At 44.6% G+C, this 26,912-nt stretch overlaps 2 protein-coding genes across 2 annotated transcripts in view; one reads left to right on the forward strand and one right to left on the reverse strand.

The window, feature by feature from the left end:
* Window positions 1-241: 241 nt before the first annotated feature.
* Window positions 242-26,912, reverse strand: part of LOC310773294 (sorting nexin-9-like) — a 52,254-nt gene continuing 25,583 nt past the window's right edge. The window contains exons 11-18 of the mRNA XM_083633175.1: window positions 13,915-14,018; window positions 10,196-10,299; window positions 9,726-9,803; window positions 7,769-7,845; window positions 7,212-7,301; window positions 4,640-4,754; window positions 4,452-4,543; window positions 242-3,904 (exon numbers count right to left, since the gene is read on the reverse strand). Of these exons, the coding sequence (XP_083489301.1) occupies window positions 3,857-3,904; window positions 4,452-4,543; window positions 4,640-4,754; window positions 7,212-7,301; window positions 7,769-7,845; window positions 9,726-9,803; window positions 10,196-10,299; window positions 13,915-14,018 (708 nt within the window). The 3' untranslated portion in view covers window positions 242-3,856. The remainder of the gene's footprint in view (window positions 3,905-4,451; window positions 4,544-4,639; window positions 4,755-7,211; window positions 7,302-7,768; window positions 7,846-9,725; window positions 9,804-10,195; window positions 10,300-13,914; window positions 14,019-26,912) is intronic.
* On the forward strand, window positions 15,289-26,588 carry LOC310774232 (ankyrin repeat and EF-hand domain-containing protein 1-like; the record flags this gene model as incomplete). The annotated part of the gene is made up of 3 exons (XM_083634282.1): window positions 15,289-15,390; window positions 24,072-24,101; window positions 24,237-26,588. The coding sequence occupies 3 exons, from the start codon at window positions 15,289-15,291 to the stop codon at window positions 26,586-26,588; spliced, it is 2,484 nt and encodes an 827-aa protein (XP_083490408.1).

Genomic DNA, 26,912 nt, shown 5'->3' on the forward strand with positions numbered 1-26,912 from the left:
GATTGCACACAGCGTCTGTGCCTGTCAACACAGCAGCAGAGGATTGACAGAAGTAACATTAGTTGCCACGTTAGTTCCGGCTATGTATTTGCTTCCAAAATTACAGTCTCGTAATTTTTATTACGTTTTGAAATAATTTTTATTATTATTTCATAACGTGGTGAGTACCACCAGGAGGCGCTGTGCTGCACTCTGAAGCTTTAGGAAAACTCATCTCAACAGCCAACACACTGCAGAGGTACAAACATGACTTTAATGAGCAGAGTGTAAAATACAGTAATAACTTGATGTTATTTATGTAGTGTATTACACATGACTTAACAAACAATATGACACAACAACAAGAGATACACAACAAAGTAGAGAATGTTAAAGTGTTTCCATAGCAACAAGTGACACTGTGAAGCACCTCTTAATGAGTGGGTTAATTGGCAACACTTTACAATAAGGGCACATTAATAACAGTTAAGTAAAGCAGTGGTTTTCAATGTGGGGTCCGTGGACCCCCAGGGGTACTTGAGGGGGTTCCAGGGGGTCCCCAACAAAAAGGAGAATAATTTATTTTCACTATAATACCATCCATACAGTAAGTAATACAATGACAGAATGTGTGAGTGCTTTGGATAGGGGTTTCCTATACTTTATGTAATGAAACATTTAAAAGTGAAAATCTTATCAGATGGGGACCCTGGGACAAAACCTTTTCAAATGGGGGTCCGTAATAATTTACTAATGTTGCCATGTTAAGATTCAAGATTCATTTTAATAGTGAGTAATAATATTACAAACGAGGAACTAAGGTTAACTAAAGTATTGTGATTGGGTTGAGGCATGAAGTCACTGAGTCAATGCTAGCCATATAGGAGGTTAGTCAATGCCTATTAAGCATTAACTAACCCTTAATTAATGTACCCTCATTGTAAAGTGTTACCCATTAATTAGTCAGAAAAAACATCTGAAAAATCAGATTTTCCTTAAAACGCATGAAACAAACCGGACGACTTCGCTTACTTCAAGACTTGGATCTGCTCTGAGTTATCGGGTATCAATTAGTGTTTAAAGAGACCCAGCTGCAGATTCTATACAGAAGTCCCGCCCCTTCCGGTCTACATGCACCAGCATCTGAAAAAATATGAATGGTCGTGATCGGCGAGAGACAATAATTCTTTGATCCCGTTTGAATTGTGCCATGAGGTGCGAGAGATGTAGATGATTGAGCCGTTTCATACAAAACTACAGATTATGTTTCAGTTTTTTTGACAAACAGATTATCTTGACTTGCAAAGTTATCTTTTAAATTGGGGAAAAATCACAGGTGGACTTCATGGCACAATTCAAACGGTATCAAAAAAGTATTGTCTGTCGCCGTTCACCACCACTCTTTTTTTCTTTTTGACAGTGGTGCGTGCGTATACTGAACCAGAAGTAGGCATGACTTTAGCTCTCTACTGAGTGTTTAGTGTTTGAAATGTCTGACAGATGAACACATTTCCCTTTAAAAGAGTCTGAAATGTAATAAAATACTTAACACGTCATAACTTTAACGAGCAGTTCTCACATTATTGAGGGATTTAACAGTTTCCACTTAGGCTGGAGATATTACTGCATCGACCATCAGGTGACATCACAGCTCTAGATTAATAAGTATGACATCATCAGCTGCTGCCGGCTCCTGTGGGCCTTTTTTAATTTGTCCATTTTGAAATGGTTTAAACATTTTAAACTTTAAATATTATTGCATGAGAGGAGCTGGATTAAATCTAGATATTTCCCTCAGTCATCCCATCAACTGTATAGCAGTGGTTCTCAACATGGGGTCCAGGGACTACCAGGGGTCCTTGAGTGGGTTCGAGGGGGTCCCCAACAAACTAATCTCTCGAGACAGACTTTCGACTTGCATCGAAAATCTGTCCGCAAGCTCCGTGAAAAGCAGAATAACAGCACTCATAGGGGGCAGGCTCGCATGCTGCACTTTACCCGATCAAAATGGAGTGGACGTGACAGAGAGTCAAACGGTGTGTAGTCAAACTTACCATTTTCAACGTGTAGCAAGTTGCTACTTGCAATTAGCAACGAGCTAGTAGTTGTAGTAGTAGTACAGTAGTTGTTGTTGTTGTTTCATAGCGATGGAGGGATTTGAGAGGGACATGCAGGGACCGGAAAGGAAATCCATAAATGGTCAGAGCCGGTCGGTCTGAGCCAATGGCAGAGCTTGCAGGGAGCGGACAAAGATTTTCTTCCATTGCCGACCGGAGTCCCTTGAGTTCTGGTTATTCATGCATTCAAACGAGCCTGCCCCCAGAGGCTAGAGATTTTTTTTTTTTTTTTTTAACCGTTGGGTTCCCAGATTGCCAACAAACTGATCTTGTTAAAGCTCTAGTGCATGTTTTACATACAGTAGAAATGAGCATGCGTTACATTCAAGCCAAACGCGTTCCCACAATGTTGATTAACCCACATCTCCACATAACTCTCAGTATAGACGGTTTTAACTTAACAACATAAACATTCTAAATTGCCCCTAGCTTACTTCCTGTTGCAGTGTTTGCAAATACAATAGCTGACAGGAAATAAGATAGGTCAAATTAAGCACTATCTCTTATGTTTAAGAGATGTTGTAAAGTCACTGTAAAGCACAGCCTCACACAATTCTGTGAAAACCGTCTATTCCACAGTAGACCATTTTTTTTTTTCTTTCTCTGTGGCGACTTTCTTGTGTTGCCATTTGAATACGCACCAGACTTCCGTAGAGCGAGCCGGCTAACTTCCTGTTTGCCCTGTGCTAACTTCCTGTTTGCCCTGTGCTAACTTCCTGTTTGCCCTGTGCTAACTGGAATGCGGATAAAATAATTCAGTCGTGCTATATAATAAGAATGTGAAGTGCCTGTGTGTGTGTGTGAGTTGGGAGCCATTTTACGTGCGATCGGGCTGAATCTTTCAGGAAGTGTAAAGAGCACCCCTGCGGGTGACCTTACGGAGCCAGATTTTTGAATTAGGTAACAATTCATTGTATTACCACCACTGAGGTGCCCTTGAGCAAGGCCCTTAACTCCAACTGCTCCAGTGAAGCTGATCGTGGCCAGCAGATCAGACTGGTTGTACTGGTCAGCTTCCAGGTATGAATGTGTGTGTGAATGTGAACAGGGCACTCCTGAAAAAGAGAGCATTGCTCTCAGTGAGACTCCCCCTGTATAAATAAAAGGTTAATGGTAAATAGGCAAAAATGCCTCAACACAAGTTCCGCACGATGGAGAGCGGCAGAATGGAGGAGCACACAGGTGAGTGCAGTTTGAATCAGCCAGTGAACTCTGGAGCAGTACACAGCTGAGCGGAGTTGGAATCAGCCACTGAAGTGGACTATGAAGACCCTCTGGGGAGAGAGAGGAGAGGCTGCATGCCAACTCTGTGAGTGAGGCCTGACTAAATGACCAGTCACACAGGGACAGTTATTCTGCTAGTGTAGAAGAATGACTGTCGTAATCATAGTTTCTCTGTTTTCTCTCTACCTGCAATACAGACATGGAGTCATGGAGTTCTGGACTAAATCAAATCTGACAACATAAAATTCTCAGATTTGGGTCTGACAGACACAGTGTCATCACATGGGGTTTGTAACCCTAATGTGGATGAAACCACGGGTTGTTGATATGAAAAAGGTTGAGAATCCTGTTATCTCCAAGCTAACTGCAGTCTAGAACCTTTAACTGAATCATATAACCTTTTTAACTGCATTATATTCTAGAACCTTTTAATGTGTTTAACAAAAATATATATATAATTCAAATTTGTATTTTTCAAAGACTGGAAAAAGTGTGTGTGTATGTGTGTGTGTGTGTGTGTGTGTGTGTGTGTGTGTTCACATTGTGGTGAACTGGCCCAGGGCTTCTCTCAGCTTCTCAGCGATCTGGCCAATCAGAGAGAAAGAAACATTCAGACATAATTTTTTTGTGTGGAAACTATAAACAAATAAATATATTGTATTAAATACATTAATATTGTATTCATTGTATGTATGTCACTCTCAACAGAAAAATTTGATTTTACGATCGCAATAATTAATGCCAATTTAATGCAAATTTAATCAATCTCCGCAATAGCAGGGGTTCTTCAACTTGCAACTTTTGCCAGTTCCTAAAATTTTACCGCAAAAAAGTCACATACAATTTTGCTAAATGCATTGGAATTTTTGAGAACAGTTAGGTAATAGGGGGGGAAATCCTCAACTTACAATTTTTTGCCAGTTCCCACAATTTTAAAACCTTGCAAGCAAGCTGGATTTTCTCGCGAGATCTAAAATCCCGTGAGTGCGGTTTGGTTTGTGAAAGCAATACCGCCTCCATCTGGCAATGTCAGGTTAGCAATTTTATAGCAAAAAGAAATGACATCAAATAATAGACAATAAACAACACACACATACACGCAGACGCACATGCACACACACACATACACACCTGTTGGTAGAAGTGGACCTGTCCCTCCAGGTACAGCTGCATCACTCGGTTGTAGTCATAGATACGGTTGCTATGGAAATGATTAACCTCAGCTGGGGGGAGACAGAGGAAGGGGGTCGGGTTACTGTGTGTGTGTGCATGCATGAATGTGTGTGGTGCACTGTGTGTGTGCGCGTGCGTGCGTGTACCTTGCAGACAGTAGTTCATGGTGCTGAGGCGCGTCTTCATGTCATGTTTCTCCTCTCGGCTGATCTTCCCCGCTGCCACCAAACGCTCGCCGTCCCTCTGCTTCTCTATGGCCGCCTGCACACACACACACACACACACACACACACACACACACAACGAGCTTGGTTCTGTGTTACAGGCATGTGGTGGGGTGGGTGGGGGGAGAGAGACTGCTCGAGCACCTGCCCCTTTGCTCCTTGATGTCCAAGTGCAAAGTACAGTTATAACTTGATGTTATTGATATAGTGTGTTACACATGACTTAACAAACAATGAGAAAATGAGAAAAGACAGCTTGCAACACAGTTTTCTTCTGCTCCCATGGACAAACATTTGATAGACAGAGTGTATGTCTCTGTCTATTAAATGTTTGTCCATGGGAGCAGAGGAAAAGTGAAAAAGCAGAACTCCTAATAAAAACGGAGAGCCTGCTCGACCCCTTTCGGTTTGCTTATCGAGCGAAAAGAGGCGTGCAAGATGCAACAGCCACCTTACTGAACCTCCTTTACAAGCATCTTGAAGGCAGTAAGAAACACACAAGAATCGCTTTTTGTTGACTTCTCATCTGCATTCAATACCATTCATGTTCTTGTCCAAAAACGTATGTGCTCCTTTGGTCTGGATTCATGTCTTGTTGGCTGGATTTTAGATTTCCTTACTAACAGATCCCAAGGGTTGAAGGAAACCCCCAGGGGGCACGGGGAGAACATGCAAACTCCACACAGAAAGGACCTTTTGACGACCCCACCCGGGCGGTGGGCACTCGAGGACCCTCGACAATCAGCTGTCCAACTCAGCCTACATCGCAGCAACTGCCCGCTCCTGCAGGTTCTCCCTGTACAACATCCGCAAAATCCGTCCGTTTCTCACAAGGGAAGCGACACAACTCCTGGTCCAGGCACTTGTCATCTCTCGCCTGGACTACTGCAATGTTCTTCTGGCTGGGCTACCTGCTGTAGCCATCCGACCGCTTCAGCTCATTCAGAACGCTGCAGCCCGTGTGGTAATCAACCAACCCAAATTCTCTCATGTCACTCCCCTCTTCCGGGACCTTCACTGGCTTCCCATCTCGGCACGCATTCAATTCAAAACACTGGTTCTGGCCTACAGGGCAGTACACCAGACAGCCCCTCGGTACCTACAATCTATGGTCAAGCTCCAAATCTCTCACCGTTCCCTCCGCTCCTCCACCAGCGCAGGATGCCTCGCCCCTCCTTGACTACGGGGGCTCTCGTAGGGGGTTTAACATAATCGAGATGTTACTGAACTTTTGTTAACCACAGTCCACAGACCTTATTTCAGGGATTTAACCAAAATCCCCATACAAAAATCCCATTGACTTTGAGATGAGAGAACCTGGAAGTGCGATACTCTATTGTAGATGTAGTACCTTCCTTGTGTACAGTGTGTACACAGTGTGTGTGTACAGTGTGTAGTAGTGTGGTACCTTGTGTACAGTGTGTGTGTACAGTGTGTAGTAGTGTGGTACCTTGTGTACAGTGTGTGTACAGTGTGTAGTAGTGTGGTACCTTGTGTACAGTGTGTAGTACCTTGTATACAGTGTGTACGGTGTGTGTACAGTGTGTGCACAGTGTGTGTACAGTGTGTAGTAGTGTGGTACCTTGTGTAGTGTGTGTACTAGAGATGCACGGATGAGCTTTTATGCCACCCTAATCCACGTGTATGCATGAACCGTCCGCCCGCCATAAATCTGCGCAAATTATTTCGTACTATTTATAGATCCGCGCCTGTTGTGCACCCGACATTTCACAACACTATAAATGAGCGATTTGGGTAGATGAACTTACTGTTTCTGCTGCCGCCGGTGCGATCGCTGCAGTCCACTCCAAATAAACTTCCATGCTGTATTATAATCCAGTCCAGCACTTGCTCCTGTAGCATACTAGGCTAACGCTATAGCCTTAAGTTTAGATCAAGACTGGATTGACCTCTATGGGAAAATAATACTAGCGCGTTGCATCTTCTCTTCCAATGCGTCTTCAGTGGAGACTCCTGTCTGACGTTCTGGTGACATCATTGACCATAAGGAGTTAAGAAAGAAGGCATCCCATTGCGTGGCTATTTGTTTACTACTGCCTTGCGTCCTTGGGGGTCCTTGCCATCTAACAATAGGCGGCTAACATGTGCCTGATGAAAAATTAAGCTTAAAATACGTTCATAGACTAGATAACGTAATTAATATTAATGTTCCTCATTAATGATACATCATTTCACCCACCCGCAACCCATCAGAATCAGAATGTTTATTTTTATGATCCTCCCCGCCCACGGGGCGGGATATCCGCGGTCAGCGTATAACTGCAGCCCGCGCATCTCTAGTGTGTACAGTGTGTAGTAGTGTGGTACCTTGTGTACAGTGTGTGCACAGTGTATGTACAGTGTGTAGTAGTGTGGTACCTTGTGTACAGTGTGTGTGCACAGTGTATGTACAGTGTGTAGTAGTGTGGTACCTTGTGTACAGTGTGTCTACAGTGTGTGCACAGTGTATGTACAGTGTGTAGTAGTGTGGTACCTTGTGTACAGCGATGGTCTCTGGAAAACATCCCAGCAGGCCTTTGTACTCGTTGTTGGTCTCTAACAGGAAGTGCAGATCCTTCTTCGGCTGGAGGGGTCAGAGGTCAACAACACAGGAAGTGGATTACTAGTCCCTCCAGGAAGTAGCGATTTTGTGATCGCAATAATTAATACAAATTCAACCAATCTCCGCAATATTTGCGAGGGCTTGCAAATTTTCAACATTTCCGCGATTTCTCAGCAAAAACGGCAAAACAGGTTCCTCAACTTGCAATTTTTGTCAGTTCTTGCAATTTTACAGCAAGAAAATCACATGCCGCTGTAAAACACACAAAAAAAGAACAAAAAAACTCCTGGAGGGACAGAACAAGGTCAACCACACAGGAACCGGGTTTCCACGGCAACAAGGTCAGAGGTTAACCACCATGGAAATAACAGAGTGATAGTCAGAGGAAGGAAACGTGTGTTTGTGTGTGTGTGTGTGTGCGTGCATGTGTGGTGTGTGTGAGTGTATGTGTGTGTGTGTGTGCTTGCATGCATGTGTGTGTGTGTTACCTGCTCTGCCACTATCTGTGCTATCTCCTCATATGTTTTGCCAGCAGCTGTCAGAGCGTCGGTCAGAGTCGCCTCTCCTGCACAACACACACACACACACACACACACACACCTGCCAATCACAGCATTCCATAGTCTGTTATTTCTGTATAACAGACGGCTAACAGACGGTTATCCTTAGAACCATCCACCAAAAGTACCAAGCAGGCCTGCTTTATTGCACAATCCAAATCTTCGTCAAAAGTTGCCATTTTCACCATGTAGGTTGCTAGCTTGCTACTGTAGCTACAGTAGCATTGTTGTTATTTCACAGCGACGGAGGCATTTGAGAGCGACATGCATGGAGCGGAAATCCCTCCCTTCCACTCCGACTGAAATGTAATTTGCACCAATGGCAGAGCTTAGACCCGCAGCCTGCTTGCTTCCAGGTAGTCAGACTACTGCAAACTAACTGAAACTCATGTCATATTAATATAATTCGAAGACTATTAAACTTAGATGCCCTCCCTCGTTTTAAGATGAAGAGACTATACTTTGATTAATAATTTGTGTGATATGATTTTTCCACAAAAAAGGTGCACATAACATGTGAAAACTGGGAGAGCGCGAGAGACAAACAACATTACATAATTTTTGTCTGTCGTGCATTAAAACTAAAGTAACTAGCCTGTTTTGAAAATGTAAGGAGTAGAAAGTACAGATATTTGTGTTTATATGTAGGGAGTTAAAAGGAAAAATGATCAGAAAAATAAATACTCCGTAAAGTACAAATACCTGAAAATCCAACAGTAACGAAGTATTTGTACTACCGTACTTAGTTACTTTCCATCTCTTAAAAGCTTTCCAAAACCAGATTCCTCAAATAAAAATTGGGCACATTTCCAGTCCGGCAATCAATATATTATTAAAATATCTGCTGTTATTACCTATGAAATAATAAAGGGGGATGATTCCAGTTTCATTTACCCCCCCCCCCCCCCCCCCCCACATACACAACACACTTCACTGTGCCCCTTTACAAAATGTCACTGTGTTCTCCAGCAGCATTAGGCCTGGCCGTCCTACAGCGCCAAATGTTTTATGAAAAGCCTCAGATCTCAAAAAGTATTCTCGTGTAGCCTAAGTGCTTTTTCATTGTTGTTCATTTTTTTCTTCCTGGCAGAGAATTACTGTGTTATTGGTGGGTGTATGTACCTGGTCTGATGTGTATTCTGTACATTAATATACATATATGTTTAAAAATTATTGTATGTGTAATGAGGTTATTATGCATATAATGTATAATATGGTGTACATGATGTATATTATATTGTAATATACATTTTGTAAAGAATTGTTGTGTACATTGGATGGATTCTTGGATGCATTGGTTCAACACAGGTTGATATCAAAGCATTGGGTTTTTGGGGTAATGTTGGATTGTATTATTGGGAATGGGTATTGATAGGGATTTGTAGGTGGATTTATGATGTATGTGTATGGGTAAGTTTGTGTACGTTTGTGTATATACATGCATATATATGTATGTATGTGTATGCATGAGCATGTGGGGAGGAGCGTGAGAGTTGGGATATGCATATAATATAGGGATGTATGAATTTGTTTATGAATGATTTGGGGGCAGGACTCGATAAGCCTAGGCTTCTTCCTGCCCCTTTTCAAACAGTTCGCCTTTTTTATGTTTGAGTTTACGTATTCTCCTTTTGATGAAGTCTATTAGACTGTTATGTTTACTGTTTTTCTTCACTTTATGTATTGTTTTAACTGTTTGAAATAAATTGTTTCAATCAATCAATCAATTGTTCAAGATTCAAAATTCTAAATAATTTACTTCTTTGGTAAGTAGCCATGTAATAAGCGGGATAATGTACATACAGCGAGCCGGGCATTATTGGAAAATAACCCCTCTTGTTTAAGACTGGGCTGTATGAGCCATTCAGACAGAGCGGTGCGTTACCTTGATATCCACTGGTGTTGAAGACGGCTGACAGGTTCTGAAAGGCTTTACCGATCCTCTGGTACTCCTTAGGCAGCGCTGTGCAGACGCACACACACACACGCACGCACACACACACACACACACACACACACTTTAAATCTCTGTGTGTGTGCGTGCGTACGTAGGTGTGTGTGTTTGTGTGTATGTGCGTGTTTCCTTCGCATATCTCGAGAACCGTTTCACACTTGGTGCGACTCAAGGATGTGCACTGTCAAATTTGGTGCAATTTAGACCAAAAAGAAAAACTACTGGGCTGATTTTCCTGAAAGTTGGTGGGAGGGTGTAGCATGGGCCAAAGACAAACCCATTACATTTGGGAGCAGATCCAATCCGATTAAGGGTCAAGGAACGGGGCGCGGCTAGGGAAAAGGGGCTGTAGGAATAACATTAAGACAAAATCTAGACAAAACGTGCGTGTGTGTGCTCACGTCCGGTGCAGCGTTTCCAGTGTGTGTTTCCCACAGTCAGCAGGTCTTTGACTCCGTCGTCCATCGCCTTCGTGAACCTGCTGTACTGCTCACACTTCTGCTCCCTGCAAACACACACACACACACACCCCTATGTTAATTTCATTGACAAAAACTACAATGAAAAACATTTGTCAACAACCTTCTTCTTCTGTGGTGTTTTATGGCAGTTGGCATATTTTATGTTGCATTACCGCCTCCTTTTGGATTTATCCATCCACTGTTTCCCTACATACTGTCCCTGCTGGTCTTCTGAGATCCTCCTCTCATTTTTCGTCGGTCTAGAGCTGGACCATTGCTTTGTTACAGCTCTCGTCAACAACCTATTTTCATTGACGAAAAGGTCATCCATTCCATTGTGATGTCATCCACTCCATTGACATTGGTTTTGTGGACCGACCGACAGACCGACTTATAGAGCTGCTGGCAACAGATAATTGCTTAATAATAATCATTAATAATAATCATTAATAATAATCTGCTTTTCTCTTTATATATGTTGCCCCTTGATCATATCCTCCGGAGCTTTGGGGTTCAATTTCACCTTTATGCAGATGACACCCAGATTTACATCCCGCTTACATCAGATAATCGTTCACAAATTTCAAACCTCAAATCATGCTTAGTCTCCGTCACCAACTGGATGTCGCATAACTTTCTACAACTAAACGCAAAGAAAACAGAAATTTTTGTAATAGGCCCAAAAAGCAAACTCCCTCTTTTTACTGACCTTACCCTAACTGTTGTTGACTGTGTGATTCCCCAGTGTCCCACAGTAAAAAACCTTGGCGTCATTTTTGACTCAGCACTTTCGTTCGATGCCCATATTAAGGAAATCACTAAGGTAGGATTTTTCCATCTCCGTAACATCTCCAGGATCCGTTCCCTGCTGAGTATGTCTGATGCCGAGACCCTAGTACACGCCTTTGTTTCATCCAGACTTGACTATTGCAATGTCCTTTTTTCTGGTCTTCCACAATATGCTACAAAAAAACTCCAACTTGTCCAAAACACCGCCGCCAGAATCCTAACTAGAACTAGGGAATTTGATCACGTCACTCCAGCCCTGATCTCCCTTCACTGGCTCCCAATCCAGGCCAGGTCAGACTTCAAGGTGCTCCTGCTAGCGTTCAAATCCCTCCACAGGCTTGCCCCTTCATATCTCTCAGATCTCATCATCCCGTACATCCCCTCACGCTCCCTCCGTTCCCAAAATACAGGCCTTCTTACTGTCCCTTTAATCAAGAAAAAGTCAGCTGGCAGTAGAGCTTTTTCCTACAGGGCACCCTACCTCTGGAACAAGCTTCCACCCAGTGTTAGGCAAGCGACATCAGTCGAAGTTTTTAAATCCAGGCTCAAAACACACTTATTTGCACAGTCATATGACTTACAATAGCACTTTATTGAATGTTATATTTGCTATGATTATTGTTATATTTGCTATGATTATTGTTACTTGATATGTCACTTTACTGACATAGATACTCACTATATTTGATGATGATTATTAGGGGTGGGGGAAAAAATCGATTCACCTAAGTATCGCGATTTTTAATGTCACGATTTTTTGGATCGATCTTTTATTCCAGAATCGATAATCGCAAATTAAAAAAAAAAAAAAAAAAAAAAAAAAAAATTTTTTTTTTTTTTTTGGGTGCTTGCAGTCAGGCCACTCACTGAACAGCAGGCCAGGCGCCGCCTACTGGTTTACTAGTGGTTTTATTACTTTATTAGTTAGTCTGAAGTAATAATTACACTTCAGGGTTAAAGTGGGTGCATCTCATTGTAAAATTGGACCCAAATCTGGCTTCAAACGGCCCAAATTTCACGCGCGTTGGCCCATATCGGCCTGGCCTGCTTGGTATCTAATGCCCGGCCTGAATTATGATCCCAGTCCGCCCCTGTTTTTAACTATATCGCCCAGCCCTACTCATGATATATAATATACAGTCTCTAGTGTATGATTCAACTTTTCCCATGTTCTAATCTAGTGTAAAAAAGCAAACAAACTGAAAAAATAAAAGAAAAAAATAAACAAAAATCGCAATAAATCGTAATATCGAATCGCAATAATCGTAGAATCGCAATAATCGTGAATCGCAATATATATCGAATCGGCACCAAAGTATCGTGATAGTATCGAATCGGGAGATAAGTGAATCGGCACAGCCCTAATGATTATACTGTGTAATATTTCTCTGTGTATTGCCTTACCTGATTTTATTGTTCTGTTGTTATTGTGAAGTGTACTGAGACACCTCGGTGTGATTTTGCACTCTAAATAAACTTTGATTGATTGATTGATAATAAAAACAAAATTGTGATGACAAAAACTATGAGGAAATCTATTGACATTTTCGTCAACAAATAAAACCTAGACTAAAATGTTAGGGAGGGATGAATTGCGGAGAGATCCAATCAGAGGAGAAGAAGAAGTTAATCATTTAATGTGTTGCTGAGTCATTACCTGGCCTCTTGATTAGCCACACTGTTAACCACTGTATTTGGTGACAAATAACCTAATTTTGTGACTTTTGAGCCAAATGTGAAGAAATTCCGTCAAGGTGTTACTGAGATATGGCGTTAACGAGCTTGAAAATGGCACTTGTGAGGTCACAGTGACCTTGACCTTTGACCACCAAAATGTAATCAGTTCATCCTTGAGTCCAAGTGGACGTTTGAGCCAAATTCTAAGAAATTCCGTCAAGGCGTTACTGAGATATTGTGTTAACGAGCTTGAAAATGGCGTTCATGAGGTCACAGTGACCTTGACCTTTGACAACCAAAATCAAATCAGTTCATCCTTGACTCCAAGTGGACGTTTGAGGCGAATGTGATGAGATTCTGTCAAGGCGTTCCTGAGATATCGCATTAACGAGCGGTCGTGAGGTCACAGTGACCTTGACCTTTGACCACCAAAATCTATTCAGTTCATCCTTGAGTCAAACTCGACGTTTGAGCCAAATTGGAAGAAATTCCGTCAAGGTGTTACTGAGATATTGCGTTAACGAGCTTGAAAATGGCACTCGTGAGGTCACAGTGACCTTGACCTTTGACCACCAAAATGTAATCAGTTCATCCTTGAGTCCAAGTGGACGTTTGAGCCAAATTCGAAGAAATTCCGCGAAGGCGTTCCTGAGATATCACGTTAACGAGCATGAAACGAGAGGTTGTGAGGTCACAGTGACCTTGAACTTTGACCTTTAACCCCCATAATCTAATAAGTTCATCCTTGAGTCCAAGTGGACGTTTGAGGCAAATTTTATTAAATTCCGTCAAGGCGTTCTCGAGATATCGCGTTAACGAGCATGAAACGAGCGGTCGTGAGGTCACAGTGACCTTGACCTTTGACCACCACTAGTTGGAGCGCTGCCACATCCAAAGCCGTGCTACGCGCGCAATCTCAGCTGCAAACCTGTTTGCTATCTTGGTGCACAGTGGTGCAGCTCCAAATTGACAGTTGCGAGGGGGGGACGATACCACTGACCGACACAAGTCAGTCGCAGCCGCAGCCGCTAAAATAGCTTGGGGCAGACGATAGAGCCCCTGATGCACTACTCAGTCAGAACAGTCTGCATGGGCGCCTGCCTGGCCAATCCTGGCGCTTGAATGCTGTGTATGGCGTGTTCTGGCCACACACAGTGGCATTCATAATAACGCGTGTATGTGTGTGCACCTACAAGTCTGCAGGCTCCAGCTCTGGACCTTCTGAGTCGACGAGGCTGAAGATCATGGGGCCGATGGTCTCGTCTCTCTCTGCCTTCCTCTTCCCCAGCTTCCACTCCTGAACAAAACCAAAGTAGTAAAGCAGGGTTAAAGAATGCGTTCTTATGAATTTACATTTTGGGCTCATGATTAGTACGAAAATACCCCTCCCACATATTAATGCAATGTGGTCTCCAACCTGCACCATGCTCTTTAAGCTCTTACACACCAAGAGCGATTTATTTGATTTGCTTGTAATATTTTTCAAACCTGTATCCAGTCAATGCAACTGGAGGGGTGCAACGGGACGGAACTCCCGCCAACACAAATCTCGCGGGAGCGAGCGGTAATCATGTTGGCGGCGTTCAAAAAATAAACAGTGTGTCCCGCGATTTCAGTCTCTCCTCGCTTACTACAGAGTAAGTAATCGCCTCAGAGATAGACAATCTTTTGCATTGTGCGCAGTGGCCTGCCTGTCAGTCTGTGAGTTGCTAGGCAACCCTAGCGCCTGGGCTTGGAGGAGTAGATAGACAGGCTGCATGTGAGAGGAGAAGCCAGCAGAGAAATCAAACGTTTTTCCTCAACATGAAACGAGGGAATGAAATTAGAGATGGCAGCGAGGGCTCTCACACTATGCCCAGCTGCTCCCTGCAGCGTACTGTACCAACTGGACAATGTCTATTTTCTCAAAATGTACCTCTATAAAACCACCCATTGCACCTGAAGGCGTCATTGGCATCTGGCTATGGTGCGGCCACCCGCTCCGCCCCGTGACCACCACGTCACATCCGCGCCATCTTGCCCAGATTGTCACTCTGCTTTAGTCCAGCAGCCATACAGACGTGTCTGTTTTTCTCTTGACCCTCGCTAGCTTGCGGTTAGCTCTTAGCCAGTAGTGACACCCGTCTACTTGTGTTCCATCAACCCCAACGGGAGCGGCGGACGTGGACCTGCGTGACTCTGTTGAACTGGCCCTCTTCGCCAGGAACGGCGGGACCCACTGCGAAAAGCTAAGAGTTTTTCTCTCATGCTTAAACTGCTAGCTTGGTAGTCTCTCTTGCTAGCCATCATGTGGCTAGGTGTTAGCTGTTGAGTTACGATAACCTAAGCTAAACTCGTTCCCCGGCCGGGGCCATGTATTAGCTAGCTTAGCACTGCCTGCCTAGCGCTAGCTTGTACTGTTGCTTTGCACCGCAGCTTGTTAGCCTGCTTCGCTAGGTTCTTGTTAGCCGAAATTGTTTGCGGCTTTTTTCTTCGCCCTCGCTAGCCAGGGTGTGTCCACGGACCCACCTCGCCCAGCTATGGATGCGAACACACCGTTCCGTCAGTGCAGCCGATGCCGTGCTGAAATGGCTACGGACGACTCGCACGACCTGTGCAAAGTGTGGCGCACTCCTCATGCCAGGCAGCTGCCAGTCTCAGGGTCGCACAAGGTGCTTCCTTGCAGTGAGGTTGGTTGGATAATTGGCATAGTGTGAGATTCCGAAGTTCAAAACGAAGTAAAACATTGGGGTTGTCCTACAACCCAGGTTTTACGAGTGAGAACGAGGAATCTCACACATCTAGCCTCGCTGCTTCTTAGGAACAGTGGGCTGCTGGACGCTTTGAGTGACAATCTGGGCAAGATGGCGCGGACGTGACGTGGTGGTCATGGGGCGGAGTGGGTGGCCGTGCCATAAGCCAGATGCCAATGACGCCTTCAGGCGCAATTGGTGGTTTTATAGGGGTCAATTTTGAGAAAATATACATTGTCCAGTTGGTGCGCTGCAGGAAGCATCTTGGCATAGTGTGAGATTCCTCGTTCTCACTCGTAAAACCTGGGTTGTAGGACAACCCCAACGTTTCAAGTTGATCAGACCAACGGTCAACAGCACTCGGTTTGTTGTAGTGTTTCTGTCATGCGAGTAGTTTCCATGTTGTTTTCATGCTGGTTTCTGCAATTGTGAAGATGTGAATTGTCGTTTAGTGACAGTAAAAGCAGCAGATGTTCTTTAACCAAATATAAAGCAGCGTATGATCCAAATAATGTACCTCTCAGCATAAAGGTGAAACTGTCAAGCAAGCAGTACCTCATTCAAGTCACCAAATCTGTAAACAACATTGAGAAGAATGGTGAAACAAATAAGTGCAATTGGAGACAGCGACGAACCATGAATTGGAATTTAGGTGTAGCGGTGCCTGGCGGAGATCTGCACTCTACTGAGAGTGCACTTTTCTAGTATATAAATGGGATGGGAGATGCAGCTGACGATGTTTCAGCAGTTTCACCACCATGATTGAGGCAGATAAGAAGAAATATGAGACTGTTAAAGCAGCAGTGTTTGAACAGCACTACATAGGAAAACATGATGTGATTTTTGGAGAGCCCAAATCAATTAAGTCCCGCGGAGTGGCGGGAACCCACATTGTTTTATAGCAGGCGGTCATAACTTGGCTGCGGGCGGTCAGTGACACACACGTTGTGGGAGTGTGCGATAATGGTCAGAAATCAAGCGGGAGCTGGCAGGAGCAGGATTAAACCCTCTAATTGCAACCATGGAAATCAACCGTGAAATTGTGCTGAGCAAAATTGCGGCACATATTTTTTTGCCAGTTTTCGCTGCACTTGAACAGTTCTACATAGATAGATAGTATAGTGGTGGTGGGGTGACGGCCACACAGGCTGCCATATTCTCTGTCTGTGTGTATCTGTGTATATTTTGTAGGCTAACCCAGAAGTCAGTGTGCACTTCCTGCTTCCCTTGTCTGGAAGTCTAGCAGCAAATCCTCAAAAAAGGCTTTAGTTTTTGAGATACCCCTACCCGAGGTAGAACAAATGACAACAATGATTTTTCTTATCTTTAGGGTCTCCCATTAATGAAATTGATTGTTGTCAAAAAAAAAATTGGGGGAAAAGATGTTTTTTTGGCTGTTCTTTAGAACTACCCCAATCCCTGAAAAAGAGCCAAATTAGGCCAGTCCGAATAGGGGAAAGGTGACAAAAAAGCCAATAACTTGAGAATGCTCACTCTTTTCCTCATCAGATTTGCTGAGGTATGAACCAGGTGGCTGCCCTACATCACCAAATAGTCAAAAAATGATTTACCTAAAAAGATAATGAATTATAGTCCTGTAAATATAGCTTTAGTTTAGGCGGAAATTGTAATTTGTGGTGATAGGAACATAGGACTCCATCACTTTTCTCTCATTTATCAGAAAAACTGAAATCCCTGAAAAATATACCATTACGGAGTTGTCTAGGGTGCTATTGAACACTGACCAGTAGCTGTATGGAGATATCTGGTACAGTTGTATTGCAAATGAGATTTCTTTAGACATAGGCCTACTACCTCTTCTCTGAAACAGTCAAATTAGGTCACTTGCATAATAGTCTATAAGTTAAGAATGTTCACTCTGATGGTCATCATATTTGGAGAGGGAAATACCAGGTGGCTGAACTACATCACCAAATAGTCAGAATGTGAGTAACCCAATAAAATAAAGATGATCTAAATTACAAACCACCTGGAGCCGCTGTAGCTCAGGAGGTAGAGCGGGTCGTCCACTAATCGTTTTGGATCAAAGAGGTCGGTGGTTCAATTCCCACCTCCTCCAGTCTGCATGTCGAAGTGTCCTTGGTCAAGATACTGAACCCCAAATTCCTCCTGATGGTGTGCCAGCACCCTAACCTGCCGCCATCGGTGGTAAATGGCAAATGGCCTGCATTTATATAGCGCTTTTATCCAAAGCGCTTTACAATCAGTAGTCTACATTCACCCATTCATACACCGATAGCCTGCCGCGCAGGCCGGGAGCAAGGAGGGTTAAGGGTGTCTTGCCCAAGGACACAGCGACAGCAGCTGGGAGGGAGCGGGGATCGAACCGCCAACCCTTGCGTCATTGGCCGACCCGCTCTACCTCCTGAGCTAAAGCCGCCCCGGTGCATGAATAGGTGAATGTACCTACTGATTGTAAAGCGCTTTAAATAAAAGCGCTATATAAATGCAAGCCATTTACCATTACCATAAAACAGAAATAACAAGCTGTAAATATTGGAAGTTTGATTGAAACTGGAACATTAATCCAAGTATAATAGTAATCATAATACATAATACACAATCACAAAAACAGACTAGAAAAACGGACTAGAAAACAAAATAACCAAGGCAAAAATAAAACAGAACAGAGAAATAAAAAGTGGCTGCTTATTTGTCCAGGTATATGGACACTTTTTTCACAGCCAAAGTCCAAATATCCAAATATGAAATACAGTATCAGGCCTTTGTTGAACGTATTATGACCCTACCAGATTATTGTGCCAGTGTTTGGGAGTCTGGGGCACATTCACAACCTTATACTCCATTTACTGCAATTGTAAGGATTGCAAAATACTGATGCAAACAAAACTGTCTAAATATTGTTCAGTCTGGAGGCAGCCTGTCTATCTGGAGACGATCATGTTTAATATACTGCATCCTTAGTATCATTGTCCATTTGTCAGATTAAGCTATCACAATGTTACATTCTTTCCTCTTCTGTGTATCATATTGTAAGCTTTTTCCGAAGTATTTGGATCTTTCATTGTTGCTGCGCATAAGATGTTGGAAGGCCAACAGAGAAGCACTGGCACTTTCCACTCTCTCCACAGTTTGGATCTTTGCAATACAAGTGAGTAATGTCTCTCACTTCTGTAGGTGCTGGGGGGTTTCCTAAATAGGACTGGTTGGCTCCATCTCTGGCAATCCATCCCTTGACGATAGGACTCCATAACAGGGGTTTGGGCATGTGACTGTGAAACCATATCAGTGTCTGATACATTGCTCTTGCTGTCTACCAGCATGTCATGCACTCACTGGCTGTGACACAACAAGTAGTTTGTACAGAATAGGAAAGACAACAGCATTCACCAAACTCAAGACTCATCTCAGTGAGCTCAAAGATCTGGCCCATTTTGGACTCTGCCAGCTTGGAAGAGTCTTTGCCAGTCGCAAGAGAATTTGCACTTCTGCTTTACGGAAAAAATTAAAAGGAAAATGGACTGATGTGCACAAACTTGGATGAACTGAGGTTCATAATTGCATCAACAACATATGCAGCCTCTGCAAATTTGCCACCAACAGAGGATGCATTTGCACAACATGTGCAAAGAGCAATGTATCAGACAGCGATATGGTGTCACAGTCACATGCCCAAACCAATGTTATGGAGTCCTATCGGCAAGGGATGGATTGTCAGAGATGGAGCCATTAAACCAGTCCTATTTAGGAAACCCCCAGCACCTACAGAAGTGAGAGACATTACTTACTTGTATTGCAAAGATCCAAACTGTTAAAAGAGTGGAAAGTGCCAGTGCCTCTCTGTTGGCCTCCCCTGTAAGGAGTTCAGCACCTGCTGTGCAGAATGTCAAAATGTGTCCCCAAACATCTGAGGAACCTGACATTTGACATTCTAGTATCTATATACTTGACCTCTCACTGAAACACATCTTATGTACGCGCAGCAACAATGAAACATCCAAATACTTCGGAAAAAGGTTACAATATGATACACAGAAGAGGATTTTTTTTTTTACATTGTGATAGCTTAATCTGACAAATGGACAATGATACTAAGGATATATTAAACATGATTGTTTCCAGATAGACAGGCTGCCTACAGACTGAGCAATATTTAGACAGTTTGTTTGCATCAGTCTTTTGCAAGCCTTACAATTGCAGTCCATGGAGTATAAGCTTGTGAATGTGCCCCAGACTCCCAAACACTGGCACAATAATCTGGTAGGGTCATAATACGTTCAACAAAGGGCTGATACTGTATTTCATATTTGGATATTTGGACTTTGGCTGTGAAACAAGTGTCCATATGCCAGGTCAAATGAGCAGTTTTTTTTTCTAGTCTGTTCTCCTGTTTTTGTTCATGAAATGAAATGAAGCACTGAGATTTGGAGCTACTATAAAACAAATGTATTATGATTACTATTATGCTTGTATTATTCCATCATGTCAAGACAGGAGATACTACTGATTTATAGTTTGGATTAATGTTCCAGTTTCAATAAAACTTCCAATATTTACACCTTGTATTTCTATGTTTTAGAGGCTTGTAATTTAGATCAACTTTATTTTATTGGGTTCCCCACATTCTGACTATTTGGTGATGTAGTTCAGCCACCTGGTATTTCCCTCTCCAAATATGATGATCATCAGAGTGAGCATTCTTAACTTATAGGCCACAGTACCCATCTGACCTCAAACACTATACCGTCCCAACTCCAACATCCCCTTCATCTCCAAAACTCTTGAGAGGGTGGTTGCCGCCCAACTCCAGTCCCACCTCGACTCAAACAACCTCCACAAACCATTTCAATATGGTTTCCGCCCTAATCACAGCACTGAAACAGCCCTGTTAAAAATAAATAATGACTTCCTCCGTGCAGCTGACTCTGGAATCCTCACCATCCTCATCCTCCTTGACCTCTCCACTGCTTTCGATACCATCTCCCACCCACTACTTGTGGAGCACCTGGCGAACATTGGAATCACTGGTGTTGCACTTTCCTGGTTTGCATCCTACCTCCCGGCAACAGTTTGTCCAACTAGGGAACCACACGTCCGGGTGTTCTGCCATTTGACCCAGGGGTCAGTATTGGGTCCACTCCTATTCATCACCTACCTCCTCCCCCTGGGTAAAATCCTCCGACACTATGGTGTCCAGTTTCACTGCTACGCCGATGATACCCAGGTCTATATCTCCACCAAACCCACCACCGCTCTTCCTCCCACCTCCCTCACCGCCTGCCTCCAGGACATCAGGAGCTGGATGAGCAGTAACTTCCTAAAGTTAAATGCCAGTAAAACCGAGGCCCTCCTCATCGGCTCCAAAAACATCCTCTCCAAAGCTCAAAACACCACTGCCCCAAACATCATCATTGACAGCTTCCCTGTTCCCTTCTCCACCCAAGTCAAGAGCCTCTGCGTCATTCTGAACAGCACCCTCTCCTTTGCACCCCACATAAAAAACATCACCCGGTCTGCTTTCTTCCACATCCGCAACATCTCCAGACTCCGCCCCTCCCTGTCCCAACACAGCACCAAAGTCCTCATCCTGATCCACGTTACATCCCAGATTAATTACTGCAGCTCTCTTCTCTCTGGCCTACCCACCAAATTGCTCAACAGACTCCAAATGCCTGGATCATCACCCACACTAAATCATCTGACCACCTCACCCCTGTCCTCATTCAACTCCACTGGCTTCCCATTCACTACCGGATTGACTTCAAAAACCTTCTGCTCACTTACAAAGCCCTACACAACCTAGCACCCACCCATCTCTCTGACCTCCTCCAGGAATACACCCCTTCCCGCTCCCTACGCTCTTCCTCAGCTGGCCTCCTGACTGTCCCGCCTCCCTCGCCTCAGTGCCATGGGTGCTAGGGCCTTCAGCTGCTCTGCACCCAGACTCTGGAACTCGTTGCCATCACACATCCAACAATCTGACTCCATCACCACATTCAAATCCCACCTCAAAACCCACCTGTTCAAATTGGCCTACTACCTTTAATCATATACAGCACTCAATCTGTTATTCGCCTGCCGTGTGTATCTCCTGTCTTTTCTTATATCTACGCTCGTCATATTTTAATGATGCTGGTGTTTGCAATGCTTGTTTTTATGTATGATATTTTAGAATGTCATGTCTCTTTTATGCACTGTACAATGACCTTGGGTGTTTTGAAAGGTGTCACCAAATAAAATGTATTATTATTATGTTTACAGGACTATAATTCATTATCTTTTTAGGTAAATCATTTTTTGACTATTTGGTGATGTAGGGCAGCCACCTGGTTCATACCTCAGCAAATCTGACGAGGAAAAGAGTGAGCATTCCCAAGTTATAGGCTTTTATGCCACTTATTCCCCATTCAGAATAACATACAATAATTTGACTGTTTCAGTGAAGAGGTAGTAGGCCTATGTCTAAAGAAATCTAATTTGCAATAGAACTGTACCAGATATCTCCATACAACTACTGGTCAGTGTTCAATAGCACCCTAGACAATTCAGTAATGGTATATTTTTCAGGGATTTCAGTTTTTCTGATAAATGAGAGAAAAGTGATGGAGTCCTATGTTCCTATCACCACAAAGTACAACTTCCGCCTAAACTAAAGCTATATTTACAGGACTATAAGTCATTATCTTTTTAGGTAAATCATTTTTTGACTATTTGGTGATGTAGGGCAGCCACCTGGTTCATACCTCAGCAAATCTGATGAGGAAAAGAGTGAGCATTCTCAAGTTATTGGCTTTTTTGTCACCTTTCCCCTATTCGGACTGGCCTAATTTGGCTCTTTTTCAGGGATTGGGGTAGTTCTAAAGAACAGCCAAAAAAACATCTTTTCCCCCAATTTTTTTTTTGACAACAATCAATTTCATTAATGGGAGACCCTAAAGATGAGAAAAATCATTGTTGTCATTTGTTCTACCTCGGGTAGGGGTATCTCAAAATCTGAGGGCCCATTCTGCTAGACTATTTTGTATGGGGATCTTGGCTAGATGGTGAACTGTTTAGCAAGATAAGCTTCACAAATGAGGGCCACTGTGATGATTTTGAAGCATACAGTGAATGCCATGGACATGGAAAGAAATTAAATATATTGTCATTTCAGCTTTTCATAGTCATCATTTTATAATACTATGTCTATGAGCTCCGTGGGCTCATAGACACGCTACGCAAGCTCGCCCGGGGGCTCACATACGGATACATCACTAATGACATCACAACTCAAGTTACATCACTGATGACATCACAGCTGCCCGAGTGACATCACAGTTCAGCAATTCACAGTTGGGCAACTGTGTGCCATGAGCAACTGTGCGACTGCATCTGTGCGCTATTGGCTCTGAGCAACTGTACAAGCTCTTGACATCACAGTTAGGCAACTGTGCAACTGTGCCATTGTGCAACTGTGCGCCATCGTGCAACTGTGCGCCATCGTGCAACTGTGCACCATCAGCTCTCCAATTATAGTATTCAGAGTTGCTCGAGTGATATCACAGTTGAAAGGCCCCAAAACAGTGATCATAAATCCTTCCCTGCAGAGGAGTGATGTCATCAAGTGAGTGATGTCGCAGAGATGTCACTCAGTCATTGATATTATCAGTGAGCGAAGTCATTGGTGATGTCACTACATCAATCGTGCTGCCATCAGTAATGTTCTGTGTCCATACGCAGAAGTTTGCCCGCCAGCTCGCCCCGCTCCAATAACATTGTAGGCTTGTGGGAGGGCTCGATGTTTGTTCCTTGCTGGTGAACACGGTTTGGAGCGGAGAAAAAACAAGGCGGACAATTCTTTCTCCTCCTTACATGAAAACCACTCATGTCAGTGATGTCATCACGGATGACATCACTGATACATACCATCGACATAAATAAAGACATACTGACATGGTTCATCAGTGATGATGGATGACATCACTGATACATACTGATAAATACTGACATGGGTCATCGGTGATATCATCAGTGATGATGTCATAAGTGATGTCATCCGTGATGATGTCATCAGTGATGTCATCCTTCCTGGGTGAGGTTATTGCTGCGTTGAGACCGGTAGTTGTGTACACGATATGCTTGGCATTCAAGTGCTCACGTCGTGAACATGCGCAGTTGGCTAGAACCCACAGAGGCTAACAATGTAGCTACCACTAGCTAGCAAGTGGCTAACTACATAAATGCAGAGGCATAATTACAGAGCAAACAAGATGAGACTGTTGAGAATATCAACATCTTCCTCAGACATATCATAAAATGACTATGAAAAGCTCTGTACAGCTAAAATGTCAATATATTTACTTTCCATCAATGCCATTTTGTAAAAACGTCTCACGGAAACGTCACAAGTCGTGAGCTTCGAAACTTTCAGAAAGATTCCACATACCAAGTCGTGAACACCACATGAGGGGGCCCATTCAATTAGATTTATTCACGGTAAACACGAGCCCAATTGGACGCAGCATGTTATAAGTTATGTGATGATGTCATCAGTGATGATGTCATCAGTCAGTGATGATGTCATCAGGGATGATGTCACCAGTGCATCAATGAATTTGCCAGTGTTGGCTCTATCTCTATCTGTTCTCTGTTCACAGGGAGGGCGAGGCCGCAAGCCCGTGCAGCGGGTGAGCCTAGGAATCGAGCGCGCGAGATTGCTAGTAAGGCCAGATTTACAAGATTTGCCATGAGGATGCCATCACTGATGATGTCACAATGTCTGTGAGATCATTAGCATAATGGCCTGTTGAGTTTTTTGACAGCAGCTGCATCCTTTTGTCATGTCTGAGTCAGTGGATCCTGGTCTGAAGTCTGAAGCAGTGGATCCAGCTCTTAAGTCTGAAGCAGTGGATCCAGCTCTTAAGTCTGAAGCAGCAGATCCAGCTCTTAAGTCTGAAGCAGCAGATCCAGCTCTTAAGTCTGAAGCAGCAGATCCAGCTCTTAAGTCTGAAGCAGTGGATCCAGCTCTTAAGTCTGAAGCAGCAGATCCAGCTCTTAAGTCTGAAGCAGCAGATCCTGCTCTTAAGTCTGAAGCAGCGGGACGGCTGGCGAAGGATCGTCTGGAGGTCCTCCAGGTGCAGAAGCTGCTACAATGCGTGTCCAGCAGAGACCAGTTGCAGGTGAAGAAGGTGCTACGCCTGGGCGTCCCCGGCCTGGTCAACTTGACAGAGCCGTGCGAGGGCCGCTCAGCGCTGCAGCTCGCCGCCTCCAACAACCACCCCGACATGATCAGCCTGTTGCTCACTCAGGGGGCGGAGCCTGCCGTTCAGGACAGGAGGGGGCGCACGGCAGTGATGCTGGCGGCGGAGCGTGGCCACGAGGCTGCTGTGGCTCTGCTGGCCGACAGCCGTGCTGCCGTGAGCGTCCTGGACAACGACGCAAAAGGAGTCTTGTTCTACTGCCTCTCCCCCACCAACCCAAGCCCACGCTGCCTGGAGCTTCTGCTCGACAGCAGCGCTGAAGTGAACAATGTGTCTGCAGAGGGGAGCCCCGTCCTCCTGCTGGCCTGCAGGATAGCCCGGGGGCGTGTGGGTCTGGCTCTCTCCCTCCTGGAGCGCGGAGCCGATCCGAACCTCGTGGAGAAGGCGACCGGCCGTACGGCCCTGATGGAAGCCTGCAGGACCGGGGAAGTGGAGCTTGTCAGGGACATTTTACAGCGAGGAGGAAACCCCAAGTCTTTGGATGAGCAGGAGATGAATGCTGCTCACATGGCCGCTGAAGGAGGCTTCTTTGAATTGATAGTGTTGTTGTCTGCGTATGGCGCAAACCTGGCTGCAACAGCAAAGGACGGCACCAATTCTCTCCATCTGGCTGCAGCCGGGGGCTTTGCTGAATGCTGCAGGTTCCTGGCACAACGAGGCTGTGATGCACAGCAGAAGAACTCTGAAGGCCTCATGCCTCGTCAGATGACCGCAGACAAAGCTACCATGAAGGAGCTGAAGAAGGTCCAGAAACTGGCAGCGAAGCTGTTTGGAGAGACCTGGAGAACGGCACTCCACGACTGGTCCTATGAACACCAGGAGGCCTTACAGATCGCGTTGCAACCAGAGGAGGAAGGAAAAGATCCTGTGGATACCGTTACCTGGGACACGTTCATGACAGTGATGAAGGATCACCACGCACCCATGGACGATGAGCAGCTCCAGAAGATCCTCCAGGAGCATGACAGAAGCCGTGACGGTGAGGATGACGATCAGCCAGAGGAGACGCTCGAGGAACATGACTCAAGCTGTGATGATCTGGATGACGACCGGCAACAGGAGATCACCCAGGAGACCGATGATACGAGCCGTGACGGTGAGATCAGCATCTCAGACTTCTTCAAAGGAGTCCGCTACCTGAAGAAGGCCTTCACCATTCCATCCTACGCCCCTAAAAAGAAGAAGGACAAGAAAGGAGGGAAAGGAAAGAAGAAGGGCAAGTTCGTCCTCCTCATGCCTGTCTGTGTACTCCCTACAGAGCTCTGCAGGCGCCGGCCAGACGGAGGTCCCCCCATCTTCATGATCGAACACCACCAGCCGTTCTGCGATGACACATGCTCGGATGCGGACCGGGCGCCACTTCACCCCGTGGAGGATGACTCGGCTTGGTACCGGGACAACCACGAGAAGGTGTTCGTCAACATTGGCGAGTGCGTGAAGACCACAGACCTGCAGTCCTTGAGCCAGGCCTTCAGCAGCGGCATCCCGGTGGATGTTCAAGATCGATTCTACAAAACGCCGCTGATGATCTCCTGCACCAACCTGAAGGTGGCAGAGTTCCTCCTCGGCCTCGGCGCCGACGTGAACCTGTACGACCAGTTTAAGTGGACGGCTCTCCACCACGCGTGCAGCGCAGGCCAGCTCGATGTCATCAAGCTGCTGGTGGGGCAAGGGGCCAACGTGAACGCGGTGTCCATGAACGGAGCCACTCCCCTCATGAAGGCCATCGAGAGCTGCCGGCCGCACTGCGTGGAGTACCTCCTCACAGCCGGAGCCAAAATCCACGCAGGGAACAAGTACGGGCAGACCTGCATGGACATCGCCGTGAGCTATGGTGATGAGACCATCGCTGAGATGATCCAGCGACAGCTTGAGAAGGACAAGGAAAAGGAGCAGCAGAAGGGGAAGAAATGATTTTTTTGTGTGATTGTGGCGATCAAAAATGCTGGTTTTGCAGTGGCTTTTCTCAAAAATGGCAATGCATTTTGTGAGGTTTTACGGGATTTTTTTGCTGTAAAATTGTGGGAACTGACATAAATTGCAAGTTGATGAAGAAAATTTGATTCCACACCCCCATCCATAAATACTACGTAATGGCAACTTTTCTCAAAAATTCCAATGGAATTTGGAATGGAAGTTTTATGCAATTTGTTTTGCTGTTAAATTGCAGCTGACTGGCAAAAATTGAAAGATGCAGAACATGTTTTGCTGTTTTTGCTGAGAAATTGCGTCGACTTT

The sequence above is a fragment of the Poromitra crassiceps genome (assembly GCF_964638095.1).
Source record: "Poromitra crassiceps genome assembly, chromosome: 3".
Classification (NCBI taxonomy): domain Eukaryota; kingdom Metazoa; phylum Chordata; class Actinopteri; order Beryciformes; family Melamphaidae; genus Poromitra; species Poromitra crassiceps.